At 33.9% G+C, this 22139-nt stretch overlaps 2 protein-coding genes and 2 long non-coding RNA genes across 12 annotated transcripts; 2 read left to right on the plus strand and 2 right to left on the minus strand.

The window, feature by feature from the left end:
* Positions 1 to 160: 160 nt before the first annotated feature.
* On the minus strand, positions 161 to 17991 carry LOC105688008 (sialin). 3 transcript variants are annotated; one of them, XM_020853568.2, is made up of 12 exons: positions 17854 to 17991; positions 16274 to 17227; positions 7064 to 7214; positions 6754 to 6815; positions 6143 to 6603; positions 5792 to 5876; positions 3073 to 3296; positions 2720 to 2869; positions 2521 to 2653; positions 2268 to 2423; positions 2100 to 2185; positions 161 to 1996 (listed from the first exon to the last, which is right to left on the minus strand). In XM_020853568.2, the coding sequence occupies exons 3-12, from the start codon at positions 7078 to 7080 to the stop codon at positions 1766 to 1768; spliced, it is 1605 nt and encodes a 534-aa protein (XP_020709227.2). In that variant the 5' UTR covers positions 7081 to 7214; positions 16274 to 17227; positions 17854 to 17991; the 3' UTR covers positions 161 to 1765. The 3 variants fall into 3 exon arrangements, with proteins under 3 accessions (XP_020709227.2, XP_012259429.2, XP_012259431.2); XM_012404006.3 differs by lacking the exons at positions 16274 to 17227; positions 17854 to 17991 and adding an exon at positions 9045 to 9670; XM_012404008.3 differs by lacking the exons at positions 16274 to 17227; positions 17854 to 17991 and adding an exon at positions 7332 to 7679.
* On the plus strand, positions 2108 to 6246 carry LOC125501800. Its single transcript, XR_007279462.1, has 2 exons — positions 2108 to 2459; positions 5760 to 6246. It is a non-coding gene; the product is annotated as an uncharacterized LOC125501800 (long non-coding RNA).
* LOC105688007 lies at positions 14928 to 21543 on the plus strand. 7 transcript variants are annotated; one of them, XM_048658596.1, is made up of 13 exons: positions 18211 to 18442; positions 18596 to 18915; positions 19010 to 19146; positions 19228 to 19368; positions 19449 to 19534; positions 19614 to 19734; positions 19819 to 19986; positions 20086 to 20288; positions 20375 to 20528; positions 20598 to 20761; positions 20843 to 21053; positions 21150 to 21346; positions 21435 to 21543. In XM_048658596.1, the coding sequence occupies exons 1-13, from the start codon at positions 18360 to 18362 to the stop codon at positions 21523 to 21525; spliced, it is 2076 nt and encodes a 691-aa protein (XP_048514553.1). In that variant the 5' UTR covers positions 18211 to 18359; the 3' UTR covers positions 21526 to 21543. The 7 variants fall into 7 exon arrangements, with proteins under 7 accessions (XP_048514555.1, XP_048514557.1, XP_048514556.1 ...); XM_048658597.1 differs by having other exon boundaries at positions 18596 to 18719; positions 18798 to 18915; positions 20375 to 20761; XM_048658598.1 differs by lacking the exon at positions 18211 to 18442 and adding an exon at positions 14928 to 15016 and having other exon boundaries at positions 20375 to 20761.
* On the minus strand, positions 18765 to 22105 carry LOC125501798. The gene is made up of 5 exons (XR_007279460.1): positions 21856 to 22105; positions 21129 to 21277; positions 19321 to 19510; positions 18987 to 19108; positions 18765 to 18905 (listed from the first exon to the last, which is right to left on the minus strand). It is a non-coding gene; the product is annotated as an uncharacterized LOC125501798 (long non-coding RNA).
* Positions 22106 to 22139: the final 34 nt, after the last annotated feature.

A 22139-nucleotide genomic window follows, 5' to 3' on the forward strand; every position in this document is an offset into this window, starting at 1 on the left:
ATGAAATGAGAATAAAAAACATGGATCAGATTTATAAATATTTGTATACAATAATTTTTCAGCGCCTGATCTAAAATTTTAATAATATCATATAATTTATCATAATCAATTACCTATGTGTTTGTATAATTGAGACAGACTTCACGTAATAGATTGTCTATAATCTTTTTGTTTTTGTTCTTCTTCTCTTTTTTTTCCCCCCATCATTTTGTTCAGCTGTATTGAAAAATTAAACCGGCCGCATGTATACATCGTATCTATTAAGGCATATGTATATATTATGTATATCCTGCACGTGTAATTAATTTCCGGTATATAACATAATTATTTACTGTACATGTTACCGCTATATATATTTCAAATATTTGCATCATCTGCGTATGTATAACTGTATAGGTATAGCTCTGTGAGAAATTTTGGTACACATATTTATGTACTGAAAATTTTGCACACAGATAATATTATTTAATTGAAACTTACAATTAGAGTTAGTCGCTCGCGACCGAACTGTGCGTTTTTATTTTATTCATTTTATTCATTTTCCAATTGGTATTCATTTATTTATCGAATGTTTTTTTTTTTTCATTTTTCTTTTTTCAAGTAACGCACTGACCGCATTTCTAAATTCATCAGGGAAAGAAAATTCGGCTGCATCATATTATACATACATATTATGTATACATAGATGGAACTGCCGAAATACCGAGGAACTTGATATTGAAAAGTACACGCCTCACTTCACGCATAATATTATTAATTAATTTATAATTAATAATTGGTGTTTGATTACAGGTATCTTATTCTTTTTTTCATTTTTAATATAGGTTAATTACCCTCACGCTCAATCATCTCCCCCCCCCCCCTCCGCCCCCCGTCTACTCTGATGATTAAAATCTAATACTATACATGGAGAAAAGCCAGTTTTCTCAAAATATATATTATGAATAACGCAGTAAATTATTAATCATGTAATATTACGTACTCGATCGATTTATAAAGAAGAAGAAGAAGAAAATTTTTATACCGCGTAAAATTATAATATAGGTACACTCTGATGAAACATTTTACACACGTGTTAATCATCATTTCATACATACATGTATAATGTACTCATATCACGAGATAAAGGCGGTATATTATGCATAGAAGGATCCGATGAAATTTGTTTTACATTGTTTTACTTTGTCCTCAATTGAATCTATATATTAAATTTATAAATGTATAAATAACTTTTCTCTATACTGTTTTCATATTACAATATTACATTCCGAGACTCGATAAATCTGATGTTTTCATTTCAAGGCCTAAATCAATAATATATTACACATGGGTATAATGATATCAGTGAAAACTATTTTGCAATTGAAGTAAATTAATATATGTATGTATCAACTAATCAACCATTCCTGAGAGAAATATTGTTCTTCTTCTTTTTTTTCATTTCTTCTTTTTACTTCATAAAAAATATTTCTTCGTATTATTTAAATATGATATTTGTATATACTATATTTTATGATATACTTATAGATATATCTATACTTATACATAATTTACAATGAACATAGGTGATCTAATTTTATTCATATATTCATTTGTATTTTGTTTGTTTTTCGCTTTCTTGACGTTATTGAGGCTAATTAATTAATGTTCGAATATATCGTAATATCATATAACAATAATATATATATAGGTACGATTTCCATGAGGTAATACACTATTGGTTTGTTTTTGTTTTCCGTTTTTCTAATACAGTTATTTCAATGTTTTAGGCTTCTTGAGACAAGCGGATCGACCTGGGGGGCACGATTTTGCCGTTTTTGTAGTTTGGTGACCCCTTGAGAGGTTCGGAATCCTCCCTCACAGATTGTGGATACTTTTTATCCGGATAATTCCAGGCTTGAATATCCGCTGACCCGAATATTTGATACACTACGTAAGTACCGCAGGCTATGCAGGCTGAAAGACCGAAAACTTGTCTCCAGGAATCCAACGACTGCTGCAGAAAATATTTTTGAAAACAAAAAAGAAACGAATTATTAGCATCGGAATTATCAACAAGGTGTCGTAACGATCGCCATTTATACGGCTTTTTTACTTACAGGGTCCTTCGTGAGGACGCCGGCTACAATCGGCGACAAAAAACTTGCGGTCATGTGAATTGTTTGAGCAAAGGCGAGAACTGGACCTGAAAATATGAAAGTAATAGAGGGTGTGTTTGGAGAAATGATTGCGGCAGTTGAAATTTTTTAATAAATTTATTTTCCTACCGGCCAGATTCGGCGCAAGGTCGACGATGTTTGCCATGGCACCGGCATAAGCTGCTGTGATTAAAGTTACCGCTGTGAACCATACGAGCAATACAAGAACTATATCACAACCCAAGTATCCGACCAAAAGTAAGAGAATGCCGGGAACGACTTGAGCTGTGAGAAAGAAGAAAAAATCATTTCGTCATAAAGGTAATATTTGACAACAGTATCATGAAAAAAATTTGGGTCGAGTAGATCGTTTTTCACTTACACAAAGCTGTGAAAATCTTTCGAACGTTCAACAACGAAATTATCTGTCGCGTGACTAGAAAATCAGCTATGTAACAAAATGCGACCGAAGCGATGTAGCTACAGATGAAGGGACCACCCGACATGATGCCGTTCTGAAAACAAATTTTGTTTTCCGATCCGATTTTGTCTTTGATTGTTATTTTTTTTTTTCTACTTACCGTCTGGATATCGAATCCAAGAATACTCTTCATGTAAGTTGGTCCTGGTATTATAAAAACGTAGTGTACCCAAATTCTCCCAAACGTTGTGATCCCAATGGCCCAGGCCGGCCAAGAAGTGAGAATTTCTTTCCAAGGTACTGGCATTTCCTTTAAAAATTATATTCGAGGTAAAAGACACAAAATTCAAGGTCACCATTGTTCTCTGTTTGCATCATTGGCAGTAAAATGAACGGTGAGTATTTTTCGGTACTCAAATTTCATGATTATTAATATTTGAACGGATTTTGAGATCGATCCATCCTGTGAGGTAACTTTTATAATTTGAACAAATTTTTATGTAGTCTAGTCACCTCGCTTCCGAGAACAACTTGTTCACCAACGCTTCCCTCGATGTACCTTCGTTCTTGTTGCGATATCCTCGGATGTGATGCGGGAGTGTCAAATGCAAAGAAGTACCAAATGACACACCATGCAGCTCCGATACTTCCAGTAGTATAGAAGACAACTCTCCATCCGAAGTGTGCGATGATAAATCCGCATAGTGGATAAGTCAGCCCGATTCCGATGCTGAACCCTGAATATAGATAATCTAAATTTTAGGCGTTAGCTCACCCCGATTACGTCGTAGTGATGGAAGAAGGAAGAAGATCAAGCTGAAACATGACCGCGCTTGTCGTTTGTCAGGCTGCACTTTTCGCGCGGGTAATCTCCAGCCTATTACGATCCAACTTTTCGTAACGGCTGCATGTCAACAATATGGTGGGTCCCAAACTCGTCGTAAGTATTTCTGCAAAGCGATTTCAATGGAAGTTTTAGTATGAGACGAATGAGTTTCAATAATGGCTATATTGGAGCTATAAATGGTAGGACAATGAAACTTCTATACCTGAAAAACAATATAGAAACAAATGAAGGAAAAGAAAAATGTATAGATAAATTTAAAAAAAAAAAAAAAAAAAAAAAAAGGAAAGGAAATCCGTTCGACCTGAAAACGATAGCTAATATATCGTACTCAATTGAAGTATATGTGTATATATATATATGTGTGTGTATATATATCTTTCAAGCCAATCCTATAGTTCAGTGTGCGTTTAACCAAAAGAAAAAAAAATATATGGCACGGTCACATTACAAAAAAAAATAACGAAAGTACAAATTAAAAATTGAAAAAAAAAAAATAATAGATTATATTCTTGTGTGAATTTAGCTCATGGTAATATTTCAAAAGATGAAAGAAAAGTATTCACAACTCGCTGTTAGCTCTGAAAGTGTCTGACTAGAATTTTTCCTCGTGGGAAATTCAACGTATAAAAATACTAGTCAGACACTTTTAGCCCTAAAAGCGACTTGTGAACACGAACCTAAGGATTTAACGTTGAATGAAAAAAATCAAACTGACTTATGTGCAGTAATTAGAGTTTACATAACGTAATCTGATATATATATATATACACACATATATATTGATTATAATGAATATGTATGTTTGTATGGTGTGTGATATTATTCAATATAGTTATATTGCATATAATATGTATACCTATAGTATATGTATATGTATACTAAACGATGCGTTATATGGATCTTACACAGTGAACAATAGCATATGTATATTATACGTATATAAATATATGTAATATCAATTGATGAAAAGAAAGAAAATGAATGTGATATTTTTGTTGGGCCCCCGGCTGTAATATTTTGCAGCCACGGTAGGAAGTATACTCGCGGCCATTCTCATGCTGTTGAGCGGTCGATGTTGAGTATACCCCAATATTGGTCCCCCGCGAATGCAAACGTCTCCAAATGCTAAACCATAATATCAATATCAATATAAATAGAGTATATCAATATACCTAATAATTCACATATTATTTCACATCGTTTACTATTGTGGTTCATTATCATTATTATATGTATATCATCATCAACATCATCATCATCATCAGCATCAGCATCAATTCTAATATCATCATACCTCGTATCATATTCAGGTATGATCATTGTGTGAAGAACCCTGAGTTATAATGTAGGTTTTCGCACATCAATTTGATGCTGAATCTGATGAAAAAACATGGCAAAAATGTGAGTTATCGATTGCAAGAAGCCAAAAATAAATAAATGAAGAAATAAAGGAATAGAAAATCTATATTTTTTTTCGATATTCATTCTCATATACATATATGTCAGATATTATCAACTGAACATATAATCATAAGTGTGTACGTCCAAAAAGAAATGTCAACAGCTAGAATCGATAACTGACACTTTCGTCTATTTTTTTACTATTTCCACTCCACCGTGCATGAATAATAAATTAAATAATTGTTGTTAGAATTTCATTTCTTCGTACTGTAATTAAAAACGTCTCGCAAGTTGGATCCAATTACATTCGCGTGACGCATATACAGTACGTACATGTATGTATACGATAAATACATATATTTATAAATATATATATTTTTTTTTTCTTCATTTTGCTTTTTTCTTTTCTTTAAGTTTTCTCGGCATATTTTCTTATCAAGAATTGTTTTTTCGTTTTTTTTTTTTTCAAATATTTTTTCACGATCTCCAGCACGTTCTGCGTCACGCTTACATAAGGATCCAGTTCGACGATCTGAAATAATCATCACAAAAAGTAGCGACCGAATTTATAATACAGATATTTCGTAATAATTTTGCAATAAGAATTTGAAAAACGATATGTCACTCGCTAAATACGAATGACTGCTATTTTTATTTCTCTATTTCTCTCTTTCGGTTCTTTTTTCAGTTTTTAATTTTTAATTTTCTGATTCAGCGCAATTTTCTATCATCTCAATGTATTATAATGCGATATATATATATATAGATATAGAACATATTGCGAAATGGAAGTATGGAAGTTTCACTGTAACACACGAAAAATAATGTATATACACATATGTATATTTAATAATAATAATAACAATAATAACAACAACAACAACAACAACCATACTAATAATAAGAATAATAAGAAGAAGAAGAAGAATAACAATAGTAATAACATTTTTAGTTGGCAGTTAATTTTCCGGAACGTTCGCTTACCTTGGAATGATGACATGAATCTGGAACGTTCAGCAGGGGGTATCCAATGACCGACTATCGCGTACATCGCTGGCCACGTTAAACCCTAGATGAGAGAAAGAAAATACGAAAAAAGCGTAAAACAAACTGGGATAAATTTATTTTCTGGAAAGAAAAGGTAGGCAGACGAGAGTCGAAACAAAGCCTCAATGAAATTTCAATCATATCAGATTGATTGAGTAATCGTCGAAATAATCAATTATGAACATAGGAATATAAAGCTGATCTTTCTTGCAAGTGAAAAATAACAAAATGAGAAGAAAAAAAAATGAAAACCAGATAAATTTAGAATCTAAATAATTATAATCTTACGCTAGCGGCGCCTTGGATGCTCCTGAGAGTAATCATGGCACCGTAATGTAGATCGGCAGCAGTTGGCATCAGGAGACTACAAATGGCGGTGAGAAGTTGAGAAACACCAAAAACTGTCTTTGTACCAAAATATTGCGTGAGTACACCACCGACAATTTGCGATAGGATGTAACACCAGTAAAATGAACCCAATATGGTCGATTGTATTGCGGGGCTCCAGTCAAATTCACCGAGTTCTTCAGGACGGATTGATGAAGTATTTTCAAAGGATTGCGAAGTGTTTGGTGCAGCAACGTAACAGTGCGGAATCGCAATCGAACTGTCGTTTACGTCGGTTGGAGTACTCGACGTTGATTTAACCATCGCCACTATCGTCAGGTTTATATCCATTCTCATAACAAATGATACCAAAAAACCCGAAAATGAAAGCATGTAGAGGACAACCCTTGCCGGCACCATGTCTGCAACATCGGAATGGCAAAAAACGAAAATGAAAAAGTTCCATCCATTATCCAAATGGCGTATAATCGTTTCGCGATCCGAGTATGAGGTGGTCTTCATGTATTTCACCCGATAAACGGAAGAGAACAAACTTAATTTCGATAACTCACCTGCCAACTTTCGAAGGCTCCACGGAGACGGTTGTTTGTAGATGCAGGATGGATCGTCGAACCTAAAACACAAATAAGTTGTTTTTTTTTTTGTCAATTCGTACGTCGCGAAAGGATCAATATAGCCAATATTTTCATACAATTGCATACATGTGAAAATAGGTAGTGTAGTAATAACGAGGGTGAGGTACAAATTTCGTTGCTTGATATTTTTACAGCGCAAAGTAGTTTTACCGAGGGAATTGTCGCGTTCAATGAAAGAGAATGACCGATTATGATAGATCATTGGAGTATGTGTACAATTATATACCTCTGTGGATTTTCCATGATGTTCGTTTCTTTGTTCGTTCGTTTCTCGTTGTTTTTTGTCAACTCCGTTTCGTCGAGAGTTTTAGTTTCGGTGAAACGAAGACGCGTTCCTCGATTATCAAATTTCTTCCGTATCACTGAGTATTCGGAATCTGAAACAGTTTTGACAAAAGAATAATAGATTTTTTAATACGCATAGGCATGTAATGAAGAAACGCGCGCGTGAACTAAATCGATTCGACACAATTTATGATTAGGTATTCCTGTACCTATAGTATCATCGTGACGACAATAAAATGATCAGCATTTATGAGCAAGGAAAATAATGTAAAAGAGAGAAAAAAAGAAAGAAGGAAAGAAAAAAGAAAAAGCTGACGGCTCGCATACTGCGATCCAACTGCAATTGCAATTCTGCAACTCGGCACGATTATTGACGTCGTATGCGAAGTGTACAATCTCAATTATACATATTATAAATGTATGTATGGCACGTATAGTCCGTGAAAATACCGCAAGCAGTTACTGCAAATGACTTTGAGAATTTTTATTATTTCGATTATTTTTTCACTTTTTTTTCTGTCTCAATACCGCCAAACTGTAATTTATACTTCAATTATATCTACATGTGTATTAATTGCCTTATATTTTTAAATAACTACCTATGCATATATGATTCATGAAAACAATCATTTCAAGTAATAATAATACCGCTGTTTTTCTCTCGATATACCTCTAACAACCTATACCTATACCTATATTGAATTTCACTGATTTTTCAAAAAGAATTGATAATAATGATTATAATAACGATAACAATAATGCGTTACTGCAGATATACCGCCTGCAAAATGATATTTAAAATTCGCCTAACCGCTACGCGACGTATGTGAAAATCGAAACCTTGTATTGCACATTATATGATCCGTTATTACGCAATTCCGTCCGTGAAATCAGTAAGAAGAAAACGAAAATCGAAGAAGAAAAACGTTATTATACGTCTGCCAATCGGACGAAAAACTATCCCATAAGCACATCACATATAATGTTGGCATTCGCGTTAAGTTGATCATTTTTTTTTTTTTCTACAACTAATATTATTGTCATAATGTTTATCGTTGCTATCATTATCATTAATGTACATCCCAATGAATACGTAGAAACGGTCGGCTGTGAAAATGATCACGTATTGTATTATGATATCGAATAATCGGTATTGCATACGTATAATTTGAAATTTGAATCCACAATAAACACACATGAATTGATAGATACAGTGCGATTCTCCGTTGGTTGAATATCGTTCCAAATTGTTTATTAATATTATTATAAGAAAAGAAGATGAAAAAGGGAAATGAATACATTATGCAGTTGGGAAAAAAAATATCTCCGGTAGTTGAACGATATAGTAAGGAATGAATATAAGAAATAATGAAATGATGACATAATATAAAAATTGAAAAGGAACGATGAGAATGTGGGGATATTAAATTTCTATTCGTACATGAGGATCGAGGTTCATGCAAGAATGTGCCTTTCGGTCGGTCGAACGTTCGCCCTTCTTTTCAGAACAATATGCTTCTCACGATCTCTTCATAATGTTCTTCTATTAATTTAATCGCCTACAATTTGTGGAATTCTGGGAATGTTCCATATATATATTTTTTGTACGGTGTCCGTATTGCATTATATTACGTCAGATTGAACAACGCCGTTCCTCGCGCACGCCGACCATTCTGGTGAACTTTGCGAGGATTTGAAAAGAAAAAAAAAAAAAAAATGGAATAGAATAGAATTTTTGGACGAATTAGGTATACTTAGGTACAGCGCACGGAAAGAACTATGTGCAAAGTAGACATACCGGCAAATTTGGAGGTATTTCAATTTTTTATGTAACATATTATATTATATATGACTAATAATGATAGGTATATCTAATATATGCCCCCTGCAATTATATGACATAAATTACAAATTCGACTTACGTCAACTCTCCAAATTCCAATGCATTAATTGTAATCGCGCAGAATTTCCAACGGACAAAAAAAAAAAAATGAAAACCAAAAATTTGTAATTTGTCTTTCTTTTTTTCTCTTCTTATACACACACGATTGCAAAATTTCTTATAATTTTTATACAGCACAACGCGACACCTTGCTCACTCGCGATGACACGCGTAAAGATATACGTATTAATTAGAGCATTCAAATTAACAATTATAATAATTTTAAGTATAATTTAATAATTAATATGTATTCAACAATAATGCGAGATCGTCGGGGTAGGTGACAACTGACCGACCTCCTCTTCTATACTGTGACGCGAACATATATTTGTAGGTATAATTATATGTATAGGGTGCACCTTTGTTTGTTTGTTTGTGGTTTTCTTTTTATTCATTGATTATTGATTATTTTTTGTTTTACAAAGTTTCGTTATTGCACGTGAAGCTTGTTCGCGATCACACTTGGAACTACCGGAACAGAGAATGTTAAAAGACCGGTAGACCACGAGGAGTTAGCTAACTGCCGCGGGTATAAAAGCTGCTAGCTTGTTTGGCCTGTTTGATGATTTTACACCGCTCTCTTCAGCTCGTTTTTCCTTCCCCAAGCGAACGCACCAACATCGATCTACAACGCGTATTTGTATCAACGCGAATCGCGGCGAGAATGATTTAACCGACTCGCGGGAACGTCCAACTTTGTGTAGATATATGTCTAAATATACTTACACGTATGTAATACAGTCATTTATATATATATAAATGTATATATACTATATGTTTCTGTGTTTTACAATTAGAAGAAAAATTTCTTCACTGCTACACACTATGCATTATAATTATAACGCATGTTCGTTAGTTTTTTTTTTTACATTTTTTTTTTTTTTCATCAATTTTTTTCCATTCAAATTCATTCGTTTCGTGTTATTTTTCTTTTTTGGTTCGTTGATTAAATTATAGAATATAAAATTGATTTTTATCGTTGAATAAAATTTCAATGTGTTAAAAACTTTGACAAATGATTATTACAAACGAGGCGTTTTTATATACGTACATAAAATGAATATTTTAATTGTTAATGTCTCCCGCTGCTTTTTCTCTTTTATTTTTGGGCTCAATGAACCGGGGAAAACTGAACGTATAAGATGGTATGGCTATAGGTATAACATTTAACACCTAGTTCGTCGGTGTAATATGTGAGATTAGCAGAAAATATATGAATAAATAGAGGGGAAAAAATGGTGGAATACATTGACAGTAATAGAACCAAATTTCCGGTTTTCGGACAGACATTTGCGGGTATTAATGTATACTTTGTGTTTTATAACAGAAAGAAAAAATGGGAAGAATGAAAAACTAACCCATTCCCGCATGTTTACTTGGCATATAATTTTCTACACATGTGAATAAAAGAATGGGAAATTAAGGAGAGAGAGAGAGAGAGAGGTTTCGTGAATATTTCATAATCAACACTTGTTGGTAATGATCTCACGTATGTTGTATGGTACGCGCGATTCAATATGGCGTACTACGGCCTACAACTGAAGATTTGATGGTACGTACGTACGTACGTACAACTGTCACGCAATGTAGTACACATATGCAATGAGTTTAATGTGAGAATGTCCTATATAGATTACATTATCTTGCATGTATATATATGCACTAAAAAAATGTAGTTAACTCATATTAAAAAACGTAATTGATCGTGAGAAATGATATACGTGTACAAGTAACGAGATGTAAGGGTTGAATTTTGTTAAATTTTCACTGTCTCTCTGGTGTCGTTTGAAAATTTCTTCGTTTTCCTTTCTTTTTCTTATTTTTTCTAATATCTGCACAGGAAACGGTAATCACTTGGTACATATGTGGGACAAAACGTGTTTAATTATAATCTACTATTGCACACTATATCCGTACCGCAAAGTACGATTTGCGGGAAAAATAGAAAAAAGAAAGATAAAGTATTTTTTTTTAATTATAACATATACGATGAGCGACGTCTATAGGTGGCATATGTGCATAAAAAACTAGTATAGCGCGTCTATTATTATGTATAAAAAGAATCGCAGATTTAAATATGCATGCGGTTTTTCGAATAATCGCACCGCGGAAAGAAAAGAATAAATATTCCTTTATTCATCTCTTTTTTACTCTCTTTTTAGACTTGCCTTACCTATATCAATTGTTCTTTACCGTACAACAACATTTTTTAACAAGATATTTGAATAATTTTTCATAAAGTTTTTTGCAGTTAATAGTCACTTTTTTTCTTAAATCTTTTTTCGTCGTTACAACTATGGATATCGATCATCTAAACTGGAGGCGAGTGATATAATTATCAACGAGGACGATATAAAGGTATATATTTTATTATTTTAGCGATATATAGTATCTTCTAATGGCAGTTTTCAGAATAAACGTAAACACTAGCGTAAAATTTATAATCAAAATTCATACACATTTTACAATGCCTCCAGATATCAAGAGAGACGTGGTGGTCATTTCTGTGTTTCCTCAATTTTCTTTTCTTCGGATCTCTTACTTCAATAGCATTCATTTGATCAAGTGCTCTTACAATTTATACCCGTAGTGTTTTCGTTCCCATCAAAACGCATATCGGTTTTTTTTTTTCATTTTTTTTCGTTTTATTCGACATCATTGTCGCGAGGTTTGACGACCGTTGCGATAAAATATAAGGGAGGTATAATATGAGAATGTTCACGACACAATTAAGGGTCCGTATAACGCACACGTGTGTACCGGACATACATGTACATTATACCCGCTCAGGTAACACACGCTGTAGGTACGGTGGAATTATTTTTTAAGTGAAGTGTGAGATTTCTCGTGAAGAAACAAAAAAAAATTCGATTTTTGAGCAAAATATAAATTATTTTTTTAATTGGGTTAAATGTGCTTTTCTGACGTATTTTGACCTCAGGAATTCGAATCTGAAAGAAAAATTGATCTATCTCTAAAATTGACCGAGTTATCGCTAATTTTCAGCTTTTTGGGGTCAAAAATAAAAAATTTATTCTTTAGTCTATTTTAATGTAAGTTGAGCTCAGGAATCCGAATCTGAAAGAAAAATCGATCTATCTTCAAAAATTATCGAGTTATCCTAATTTTTTCGCATTTTTTGGCATAAATTTGAGGATATCTCGAAGGGAAAAAATCGTAGCTCAATTTGGACGACGGATTCGTGTTCCTGAGGTCAAAATACATAAGAAAAGTGCCATACGATCAATTTTTAAAAATAAAAAATTTTGGCCAAAATTTGAGATTTTTCCAAGGGGTACCCCTTACGATTTTTTCAAATTTTGACCAAAAATTTTTATTTTTTAAAATTGATCGTATGGCACTTTTCTTATGTATTTTGACCTCAGGAACACGAATCCGTTGAGTAAATTGAGCTACGATTTTTTCCCTTCGAGATATCCTCGAATTTATGCTAAAAAATGCGAAAAAATGGGGATAACTCGGTGATTTTTCAAGATAGATCATTTTTTCTTTCGGATTCGGATTCCTGAGCTCAAATTACATTAAAATAGACTAAAGAATAAATTTTTTATTTTTGACCCAAAAAAGCTGAAAATTAGCGATAACTCGGTTAATTTTAGAGATAGATGAATTTTTCTTCCAGATTCGGATTCCCGAGGTCAAAATACGTCAGAAAAGCATATTAAACCCAATTAAAAAAATGATTTATATTTTGCTCAAAAATCGAATTTTATTTTGTGGAATTATTTTTTTCTCCAGCTTTAAAAGCAAAGTAAAAACAAAAAATAATTCGAATAACAAGAAGTCTAAAAGGAATAATTGATATCTTTTCATACACCGGTTCTGGGTAAAAATACAATAAATATATACATGTACTGAACATTGAATTCGTGCAAATAACGCATTGCTCAATTTCTTCAATTGTTATTTTACTTGCAACGAATGCATAAAGGAATTCTTTACACAAGAAAATCCCCGCCAGTGAGCTCATGGTACATGTAAGAAAAAAAAAAAAAATATTGATCACAAACGCTTCTTCTCCTTTGATCTTTGTAATGTAAAAATAGGCGTAAGATTTTTTAAAAATCTTGACCATTGTTTGAATTATTCTTGATGGGTTCATTACAGTCTTCGGAATGAACTCAATTAATTTATGTATTAAAACCTCTTTACTCGAGGTCAATACATATAGCCACAGAAGTTCAAACTATGTACAGTATTTATATGTTATACGAATGTATATAAGTAAGCGTTTGCAGCTGCAAATAATTAATTTTATCACGTGATACATACGTACGATATATACATGTACATATTTAATTGTCCACTTCTATGTAATACATAATATTGTACAACTTCGCGTGATACTATTAATTATATATTTTCTGCTCACAATCAATTACTTCGAAGGAAGGAAAATAACAGAAAAAAAAAATTGTCATCGACACTCCGACATAAACTAGGTAGATATATTTTATAATTATGAGACCGTAATTAAATTCACTGCAACATTCATGAAATCAATGTTCGAAATGATTCTCATAGAATTCTACCTTGAGAACCGCCATTTTTTCTTCTCCCATTTAGCTAGGTAAAAAAATTATAGTGCTTTACGTCGTTCTACAACCTGATGTACCTTATACATAATTTTTTTCTTCATTATACGTCTGCATATAGGTACATAATAATACATATTCCACGATTATTCATTCATAAAAATAGAATTATGTAGACTATGAAAGTATACGCAAAAACTATACTTATATAACATGATATAAGATATCATTTCCATGTATGTACGATATACATATACTTGCGTGTATATGGTTGCATGGAAACCGCCGTCATTTTATTTCTCTTTGGTGTTTTTTTTTTTTTCTAACCAAGTGCAGAACTTTGTTACAGATTAAAAAATGATTGCATATCTTTTGATATCCGTTTGATTATTATAATTATATTCATGTTATATAATTTTAACTGCGTTTCGATTAAACAAACACTACGAAGGAAAAATTTATTGTCTTTTTTCTTGCAAATATTAAATTAATTAGTATACAGAGATGAGATGGACTAATATGAATAACAGTAGTGTATTGAACCAGAGATGAACGCGAGCGCTGTTTTTTTTTTCTATTATTGATTGTGAATTTAATATCTATTTTTTTCTTGTATTTTTTTCTGATTTTTATTACCTCTGCTTTGGCTTGACCCCTATACTATGTACATAATACACACACACATATATATATGTATGTGTATACATAGATACGTATATTATTGCGGCACGTGTCAATTCGGGTATGTCGACATGACTTGACCTCGCGATTTTTGTTGTGCGTGCGTCTTTGTTTACTATATCTTTTTCTTCCATTTTCTTCATCTCTTTTCCCTTTTCACTTTTTTTTGACATACACATACGTACAACGAGGGCCAGAAGTTTCTTCTTTATTAATTTTTTTTCCTTCTTCTTTTTTCTTTCACAATATCTTTTTTTACGCACTTTTCTGTTATCGATGAATTACACGTGTGTAGGCGATAACGTCCTACATAAAACAACTATACATACAGGTATATATTGTGTACATAAAATGTGATGATATTTTACTCATATATATATATATATATATATATGACATATATAGGTGTAGTATATAAAATATGGTGTGCATATAGGTGAATAACTCGGCCTTGAATCGATCAATTCAAGAACTAGGTGTGTAGCAAATACATACATGTCATATATACATACATACATTATGCACATATTCATTCGTTATACCCGCGAACTTTGTACACCTGGGCCTATGTATACATAAGTCAGTCACCATATACCTTTTCATATATGCATACGTAGGATGTGTATAAGACCGATAATGTAAGTGATTTACGTGAAAAATGAATAGTGACGATATAAATATCAATTACAATACGTATCGATAAGAATCATCGTATGTACGTACATTTTTATAATTATTGAAGAAATATTTGTTATATTTTATTCAACTGCATGATTTACGAATTATTTTTTTTCGTTCCCTGGCTTTTTTCCATTTTTGGTCTTTTTCTTCGCAACGCTGTTGTTCATATGGATGAACGTGTAATATGCATATATATAGCATTGATGGATTCATTACATAAGTATACATAGCGGAAAACCGGTTCCTCCGACAATTATACAATTTTTTATTAAAAGTACATACACGACATTTTATAATTATCTATTTTCTTCAAACTTTTTTCAAAAGTTTTTGAAAAGATTATTTTTTCAATAGGGTTCAGAAAAAAAAGGAACAAAGAAAGAAACGGACGCACCGTCGAAGTCGCTTGTTATACATATGTATAAAGTGATTCAATTCAAATATGATGCGATAGCGGCTATATGTGGGTGAAAAAAAAATTATAATGAAATAGAATGAAATAAGATAAAAAAGATGAGTTTCTCGATCGAATAGATTTTTCCTCGGATTTTTCGTTCCATATTTCGTTTGAATCGCAATCGGTATCTAATAATAATTGACAGCAAAAAGTAGAAACTAAAGTTTTTCATAAAAACTTATCTGCAAATTTTTATTAATGTTATGCAATTATTCTTTCAATATTTATACGAAAGTTTATAATCAACCCAGATTCTAATGACCAGATGAGGCCGGTTATCCTTGGGGCAAAACGAAAATGGCCGCTTCGAAGAAATTTACAAGCAAATTTCTGTTTAGGAGCATACATATAACAATGATGATGCGACCGGGAATATTTTCACTGAAATAGATTGATTGTAAAATGTATTACACATATGTGGCTAAATTCGGGAAGTAAAAATTCATAAGGCCGATTATAACGTAACACATTAGAAATCTAATTGAAAAGACAGAAAAAACGAAAAGAAAATTGTATACATTGATTCGTAAGTTCGATTACCTTCAAGAATTTTATTTATATTGTTACGATTTCTCACACTACCTGCAAAATACATATACAGATCATGTACACGTGAATAGAAATGTATGGGAAAAACGATTCTCATCAGCAGATTTAAAAAATGTAAGAGGAAAAATTGACAAACAAACAAATTGAAACGCCAGCGCGCAGTACATTGGCAACAAATTTTATTAACATATGTGTTGTATACGATACCGAGTACATGCACACATGTTCAAAAATCATAATTATCAATTTTATATATTTATTCAAAAACAAACTGTTATAACTCACCTCATTGATGATAATTATCGTCTCGTTTTTACGTTCGCCAAAATCCTTGGCGATGACGTCCAGCTTTGACATTTTCACGAATCCTTGTAGACCTCGGAATCATTCGGAAATATATGTATAACTTATGCGGTGATAACGTAATGTATTAAAGTAGTGCTTTTTATGATAATTTATTTCGCTCGATCTTATTACTATTATTGATTATTATTTTTTTTTTTTTTACAACAACCGGTACGATACGGAGGAGTTTATAGCAATAAACTGATACGATAATATTTGAATTTTGTGCGTACTGACTGATTGACTGAATGACTGATTACCGAAATGGTAAATAAACTTTGAAAACGAAAGATCGTCGCAGATAATTATCTACCGGCACAACTGGTGACACATTTAAATGACAAGTAAATTTCATGAAATTCACTCAGATCACGATTAGCAGCGATTTACATATGCGACCACTTCGGGCGTTGAGAAATGCTTTGAAGTACTACAGCAGTGCAGGGGAAAACAACGCGAATTCGATGATGTGAGAGAGAGTAAGACAGATTTTGGACTCGGCGATAGCGAATAGTCGAAATTTTATTTTTACGACGAAATCTGACGTTGTATTTCGTTAGTTCCGTTTTAGAGGATATGAATGAACGTAGAAGTGCTTTTTAAAGTGGTGTGTATCTGGTGCTGCACGAGGAGACACATTAACGGAGCAAAAGACGTTAGTTATAACGTTGTGGTCACGTGATGTCAAAATAATGACGTCACTCTCGTCGCAACCCCGCCAGCGATCAATGCATTGCGCGACCTCGATGCGGGGATGTGCAGACGCGATCGGATGGGAGACGAGTTATCAACGGAATTCAGGAGAGAAGATAACTCCGCGCAGTTCACTTTTTTAACGAGAACTTGAACCCTCCACTTCTGAGTCCCGAAGAGTGAAATGGTACAGATGGAACCCTAAAAATAAAAATCGATTATCATTCCCACCGTGGTCACAATTATTATCATTATTATCATATAACTATGTAGATTTAGATTACGCTGGGGACTTTTGCTGTTTCAAGTTGCCACGTTCTTTAAACTAGAAAATCTCTGCAGATTTGTGCTTGAGAACAAAAGCGCATGATCGAAGGGCCTCCTCTTAAAGTAGGACTAAAGTTCTACCTTGTATTGGTAAGAGAGCTGAGCTTCTCTGCCAGATGACGAGATGGAGATTTTTATTTTTTGAATCTCATGGTCATTGGACTAAACGAATTTATCTCGGTTAAAATTTTTCATTTTGAAAGGTGATCTACAATAGGTTACGCAATAATCCGCGTCCAGAGATTTAAAGACTGATCATTAATTTATATGGACACGATATACGATATTCATTACCAATGCAAATGAAATTACGTAATCATAAAACAAATGAATTCAATCATAGTAGTGCATATATAATAGCATCCGATCATATGAATAATTGCGCGGAGTATATAATTTCCACTCATTTTCTATGCATCCGTAATAATAAATAACTGACCAATCAAATAATCTGAATAATGTTGAAGATGTAATACACACATGAGTTTAATTTACTGTACCTCAATTCCAATTATGTTCTTGATTGAAATTCCGATTACGCATACATATATTGACCATAACGTATCGTCACGTGCCACGTGTTACGTTGCATTTCTTTTTCTTTTCATTTCTTTCTAATTTTGCATATCATCGATCCGGTTAACCTGTCCGTGACCTTACCAACCATGAGTAAACTTCTATCACGAACATTTCTATATGGAGTTGAGAATTTTGCTCGTTTTATGAACGTAGTCCCTTGAAGTAAGTTGTATACTATCACGATTGAACATAGTATATCGTAGCAGTCGATTGTCCAATTTTGAAATTTAGACGAGAGTCAATAGTTTCGGCAATTCGTGGACCGGTCAGCTCATCGTATCTATAATAAGATGCCAATTATTACATCAAACATGGCTCAATAAAACTTTTCAGTATAATTCACAAAAATAAACTTGAATGTTTCACTCGCGTTCAACGATTCCAGAGTTTTCTTACTCTTCCTTTTTGTTATTTAAAAAAAAAAACCATGAGCCATCATAACTCACCGTATTCGCAGAGAAAAAAGATTCCCAAAAATCCACATCTGTCTCTACACAATAACTATGACAAGTATTTTTTTTTTAATCACTTGTAATTAATCCTGATGCGAACTTGTGGTCGCTTTATGGCCTGTCAAAATATGGAAAATAAAATATTAGTTTTAAGAGCATAAAAAAGCAAGTCAGCAACCGAACGCATAACCATAAATGGTGATTAATTTAGGTTGAAAAAAGTTACCTCGACGACTTCCTCGGACGAAATTACGGAGGTGCAGCATGAAATTCAAAATGGCGGAGAGACGGTAGAATCAACGAATCTTCAATCGAATATGATCCAGAGCGCGGGGGTCAATCATTTTCTACGCCAGTACAGAAATTTTTTGAAGCACGATGAATATTTTCTCTTATCGAGTTCTCGTTCACAGATCATTGGCTTTACTTCGAACGAGAAAAATAAACATCATACCAATAATGCGGGGAAAACAGCAGAAATTCCGACGCCACAATTGTTGTTGGCAGCTAATTGCAGCGCACTGGAAGAAGGTTATCGAATAATGAGCAATTGTGTATTATTTACGACGTTGCTAGAACGATAATTTTGTTCCAATAATTACTATATCAACGCTGCTGCATGCAGGAAGCGGTTTGATGGGAGTCCTTAGCAAGAAGTTGTACCTTGCCGAAAGTCAGATGCATCGAATGCAGGTGATAATGTCAAAAGCGGACGCAAAGCTGACTGAAAAAGATGCTGAAATCAGTCGACTTAAGCGAAAGGTAACGGAAAAAACCCGAGTTTTTTATTAGGTAAATATATAATGATCGTTCAGACGCTGCTTGTGCGCATGTGATTTCAAGGTCAGAGACTGGGAAATGAAATTCAAAAGCCAGGAGAACGTACATAAGAAAGAAATTCGGAAAGAACGAAAGCAGGTTGAAGATTCGGAATACCTTTACAAACGTTGTTTGATGCTCGAACATCAAATTTATGAAATGGAGGTTTGCGGAGCAGAAAATTATAATTTTCTTCAAAGAATGCGCATCATTATTAAGTCCCCATCCTTTCTCGACCCTCACAGAAATTCTTGGCTGACTATGGACTGGTATGGATAGGGAACGATAATAAAACTCACAAGTCAAGCTGCAATGAACAAAAATTGAATAAGTAAGTTGTACTAAGTCGATTTTTTTTTCCTATTCTCTTGCCCCTTTCATTTTGAGTGAGAGTTTTTAATTTCGCGAAGTGACTACTTGAAGACCTGTTATAAGCAGCTGATTGCGAATATCGAAAAGTTGAACCTGACGCTTGGCGAAGGTGAGGTTCATGTTCATCACGAAAAAGAAGGGATAGGAGCATCATTCAAGGTCAGAACACAACAATCCCTTAATTATTATCCTGCAGGCCATTCTCCCGATTCATAAATGAGGTAACTTTTTCTTTTCTAAAAGACGTCCTCCAGCATGTCTCTAAAATTCTACAAGAATGGTCTGGTCGTACAAAATGGCTGCATACGACCCTACGAAGACGCAGGAGTCGCTTGTTTCGTACGGGATATTCTTGACGGCTATTTTCCCACCGAACTTCAAAAACTCTACCCAAATGGAGTTCCCTTCAAAGTATATTATACAAAAAATTTACAGATATCGACTGAGAATATATTATGTCGCGAGCAGCAGAACTATTCATACCTCTAATATCGACGTTCGAATTAATAGGTCGAAGACCGCAGAACAGAAGTCTTTCGGGGTCCCGGTAGCGTATTTGCGGGACAGGGTCATCGACTGGGAAAATCAATCCCGGGGGAAACCGTTTCCCCGGAGGGGAATAGAAATAGAACATCATCTAATCTCCAAAGGCAAAATTTTTGCAGTCCTAAACCGACCGTTCCACCGTTATTTTTTGCTTGTAACTCAATTAGGTGTGTGAAAATGCATACTGCGTACAGAGGAATTAGATATTATTGGAAAAATGTGGTAATCAATGTGAAAAAATAAAACGTTCTAGGTCACCTAAATCAAAAAGTTCACAGGAAACACAATCTTCTGAGATGATGCAGCTACGGTCCCAAATTTTAGCATCCCACAATAATAATTGCTCAGAGTCCCATATACAGTCTCACATAAATGCAGATCTCGGTTTGACGCCTCGCATGGAGAAGGTGAATATCATTTTTCATTTTCATTTCTTCTCACGAATACCCCATGTTCTCTCTTGTTCTTTATATCAGAAGCGCGAATTGGCAACTAAAGAAACGGAATTCAAAATCTCTGTTAGAGACCAAACGTTCAAGATAAAACACGATAATCGCGTTGGATCCCGAAGATTCTGTTCAAATTCTGGAATTAGTAAAAACAATTCGACGGAGCGATCTTCGGGCCGATATTCCCACGGGTAAAAGTCACCTACCGTTTTTCTCTTTGCTTTATATTGTATAATATATCGTCTTCGGTATTGTTTTCAAACCTCTGAAAGTCGCTTGGAAAGCACATGCAGCGATAATCGAAGATCTTATTCAAGATCTACAAGTTTACCAGGCCGTAAATTGAAAATCCGATCCCTATCGAAGCTCAGAACTCTGTCGGGTAAAGCTGCAGGCACTTCTGATTGTGAAACTATCTCGAATATGGGAGTAAAAAGACCACGAGTAACGAAGTCTGCAACGCTGCAGGATAGGAAATTTGCGGTAAAAACCGAATTAAAAAAAAAGAATAACTGAAAAATGATGCTTCAACGGTTGTTTTTATCGTTTAGGACTTACCGATCTTTCTTCTTCCTGCAGGAGCCGCTTTCTTATCAGATAAATGAGCCGACCGGTAAACCCGGAGAATTGAAACTGAAAGTTAGGTCACTGAATGGCTGCATGGTTTTCCTGGTGCATCTCGATCCAGACGATACTGTTGCCAGACTCTATCAATTGTTGGACACGTGCGTGTTCAAAAACAGGTCAAGAATCGGGTACAAGGTGGTAATAAGCGGGTGAGAATCGGTCCTTTGTGGTTATATTGGTTATCGAGAGTAGAAAGGATCCCCGGATAAAAACAAAGACAAACTCGATTAATTACAGGTACACGCCGAAGAGATTAGTCCAGTTAGGCGTGTCTTTAAGAGAATATGGAATTCTAAGGGACAGCGTACTCCACATTGTTAACGATTGATAGCGATGGAAGAATCAGTAATACGTGTTGAGGTAAACCCGCGAAAGATGTATAGAAACCATCGAGATGGAGGATCTCAAATTGCTCCGTGAATCGATAACTCAATTTCGTAACCCAACTGTCAACTGTATTTGCATAAAGTCCGCATAAAATGTCAATTAATTCAGCGAATCCACTGGTTTTAGCTTTTGAACAATTAGAAATTCCGGATTGTTCTTAACAGAGAAGAGAATCGAAAGTCGAACTAATCGAAAATATAATTCAAAGAGAAAATCTCGAACCTTTGTAATTGAACATTGTTGAAAGAATAATTATGAGAATTCAACTTACATTAATCTGGGTAACCGGGTCAAGGCTGAATAAAGACGTAGTTGAAGCCCTTGAAAGTACAAGATGGAGAGTCTGGGTTTTGATGTCATTTTTGAATTCATTCATCGTTGATCAATTATCAGTATTATCGTATTATATTCGAATAGCAACGCCGTATGCGCATAACTGTCGATAAACAAAGCCTTTGCAGTTACCATCAATACCAATCTTCAGTCAACTCCATCAAAGTTTTGTGTCGGTCTTCTAACCGGTAAGTTAGAGAATTTTACTCTGATTTGGAGGTC

The sequence above is a fragment of the Athalia rosae genome, chromosome 7 (genome assembly GCF_917208135.1).
Source record: "Athalia rosae chromosome 7, iyAthRosa1.1, whole genome shotgun sequence".
NCBI classification, from domain to species: Eukaryota; Metazoa; Arthropoda; class Insecta; order Hymenoptera; family Athaliidae; genus Athalia; species Athalia rosae.

Excerpts from the sequence above, each read along its gene's own strand:
- LOC105688008 (XM_020853568.2), bottom strand. Across the intron at positions 6,604-6,753 it reads GAGCCTTCGAAAGTTGGCAG|ACATGGTGCCGGCAAGGGTT; the intron begins GTGAGTTATCGA and ends CCGATGTTGCAG. Across the intron at positions 2,424-2,520 it reads AAAGATTTTCACAGCTTTGT|CTCAAGTCGTTCCCGGCATT; the intron begins GTAAGTGAAAAA and ends TCTTTCTCACAG.
- LOC105688007 (XM_048658595.1), top strand. The coding sequence starts at position 18,360 with ATGAGCCATCATAACTCACCGTATTCGCAGAGAAAAAAGATTCCCAAA. Across the intron at positions 19,147-19,227 it reads TCAGTCGACTTAAGCGAAAG|GTCAGAGACTGGGAAATGAA; the intron begins GTAACGGAAAAA and ends TGTGATTTCAAG. Across the intron at positions 20,762-20,842 it reads TCGGGCCGATATTCCCACGG|TCGCTTGGAAAGCACATGCA; the intron begins GTAAAAGTCACC and ends AACCTCTGAAAG.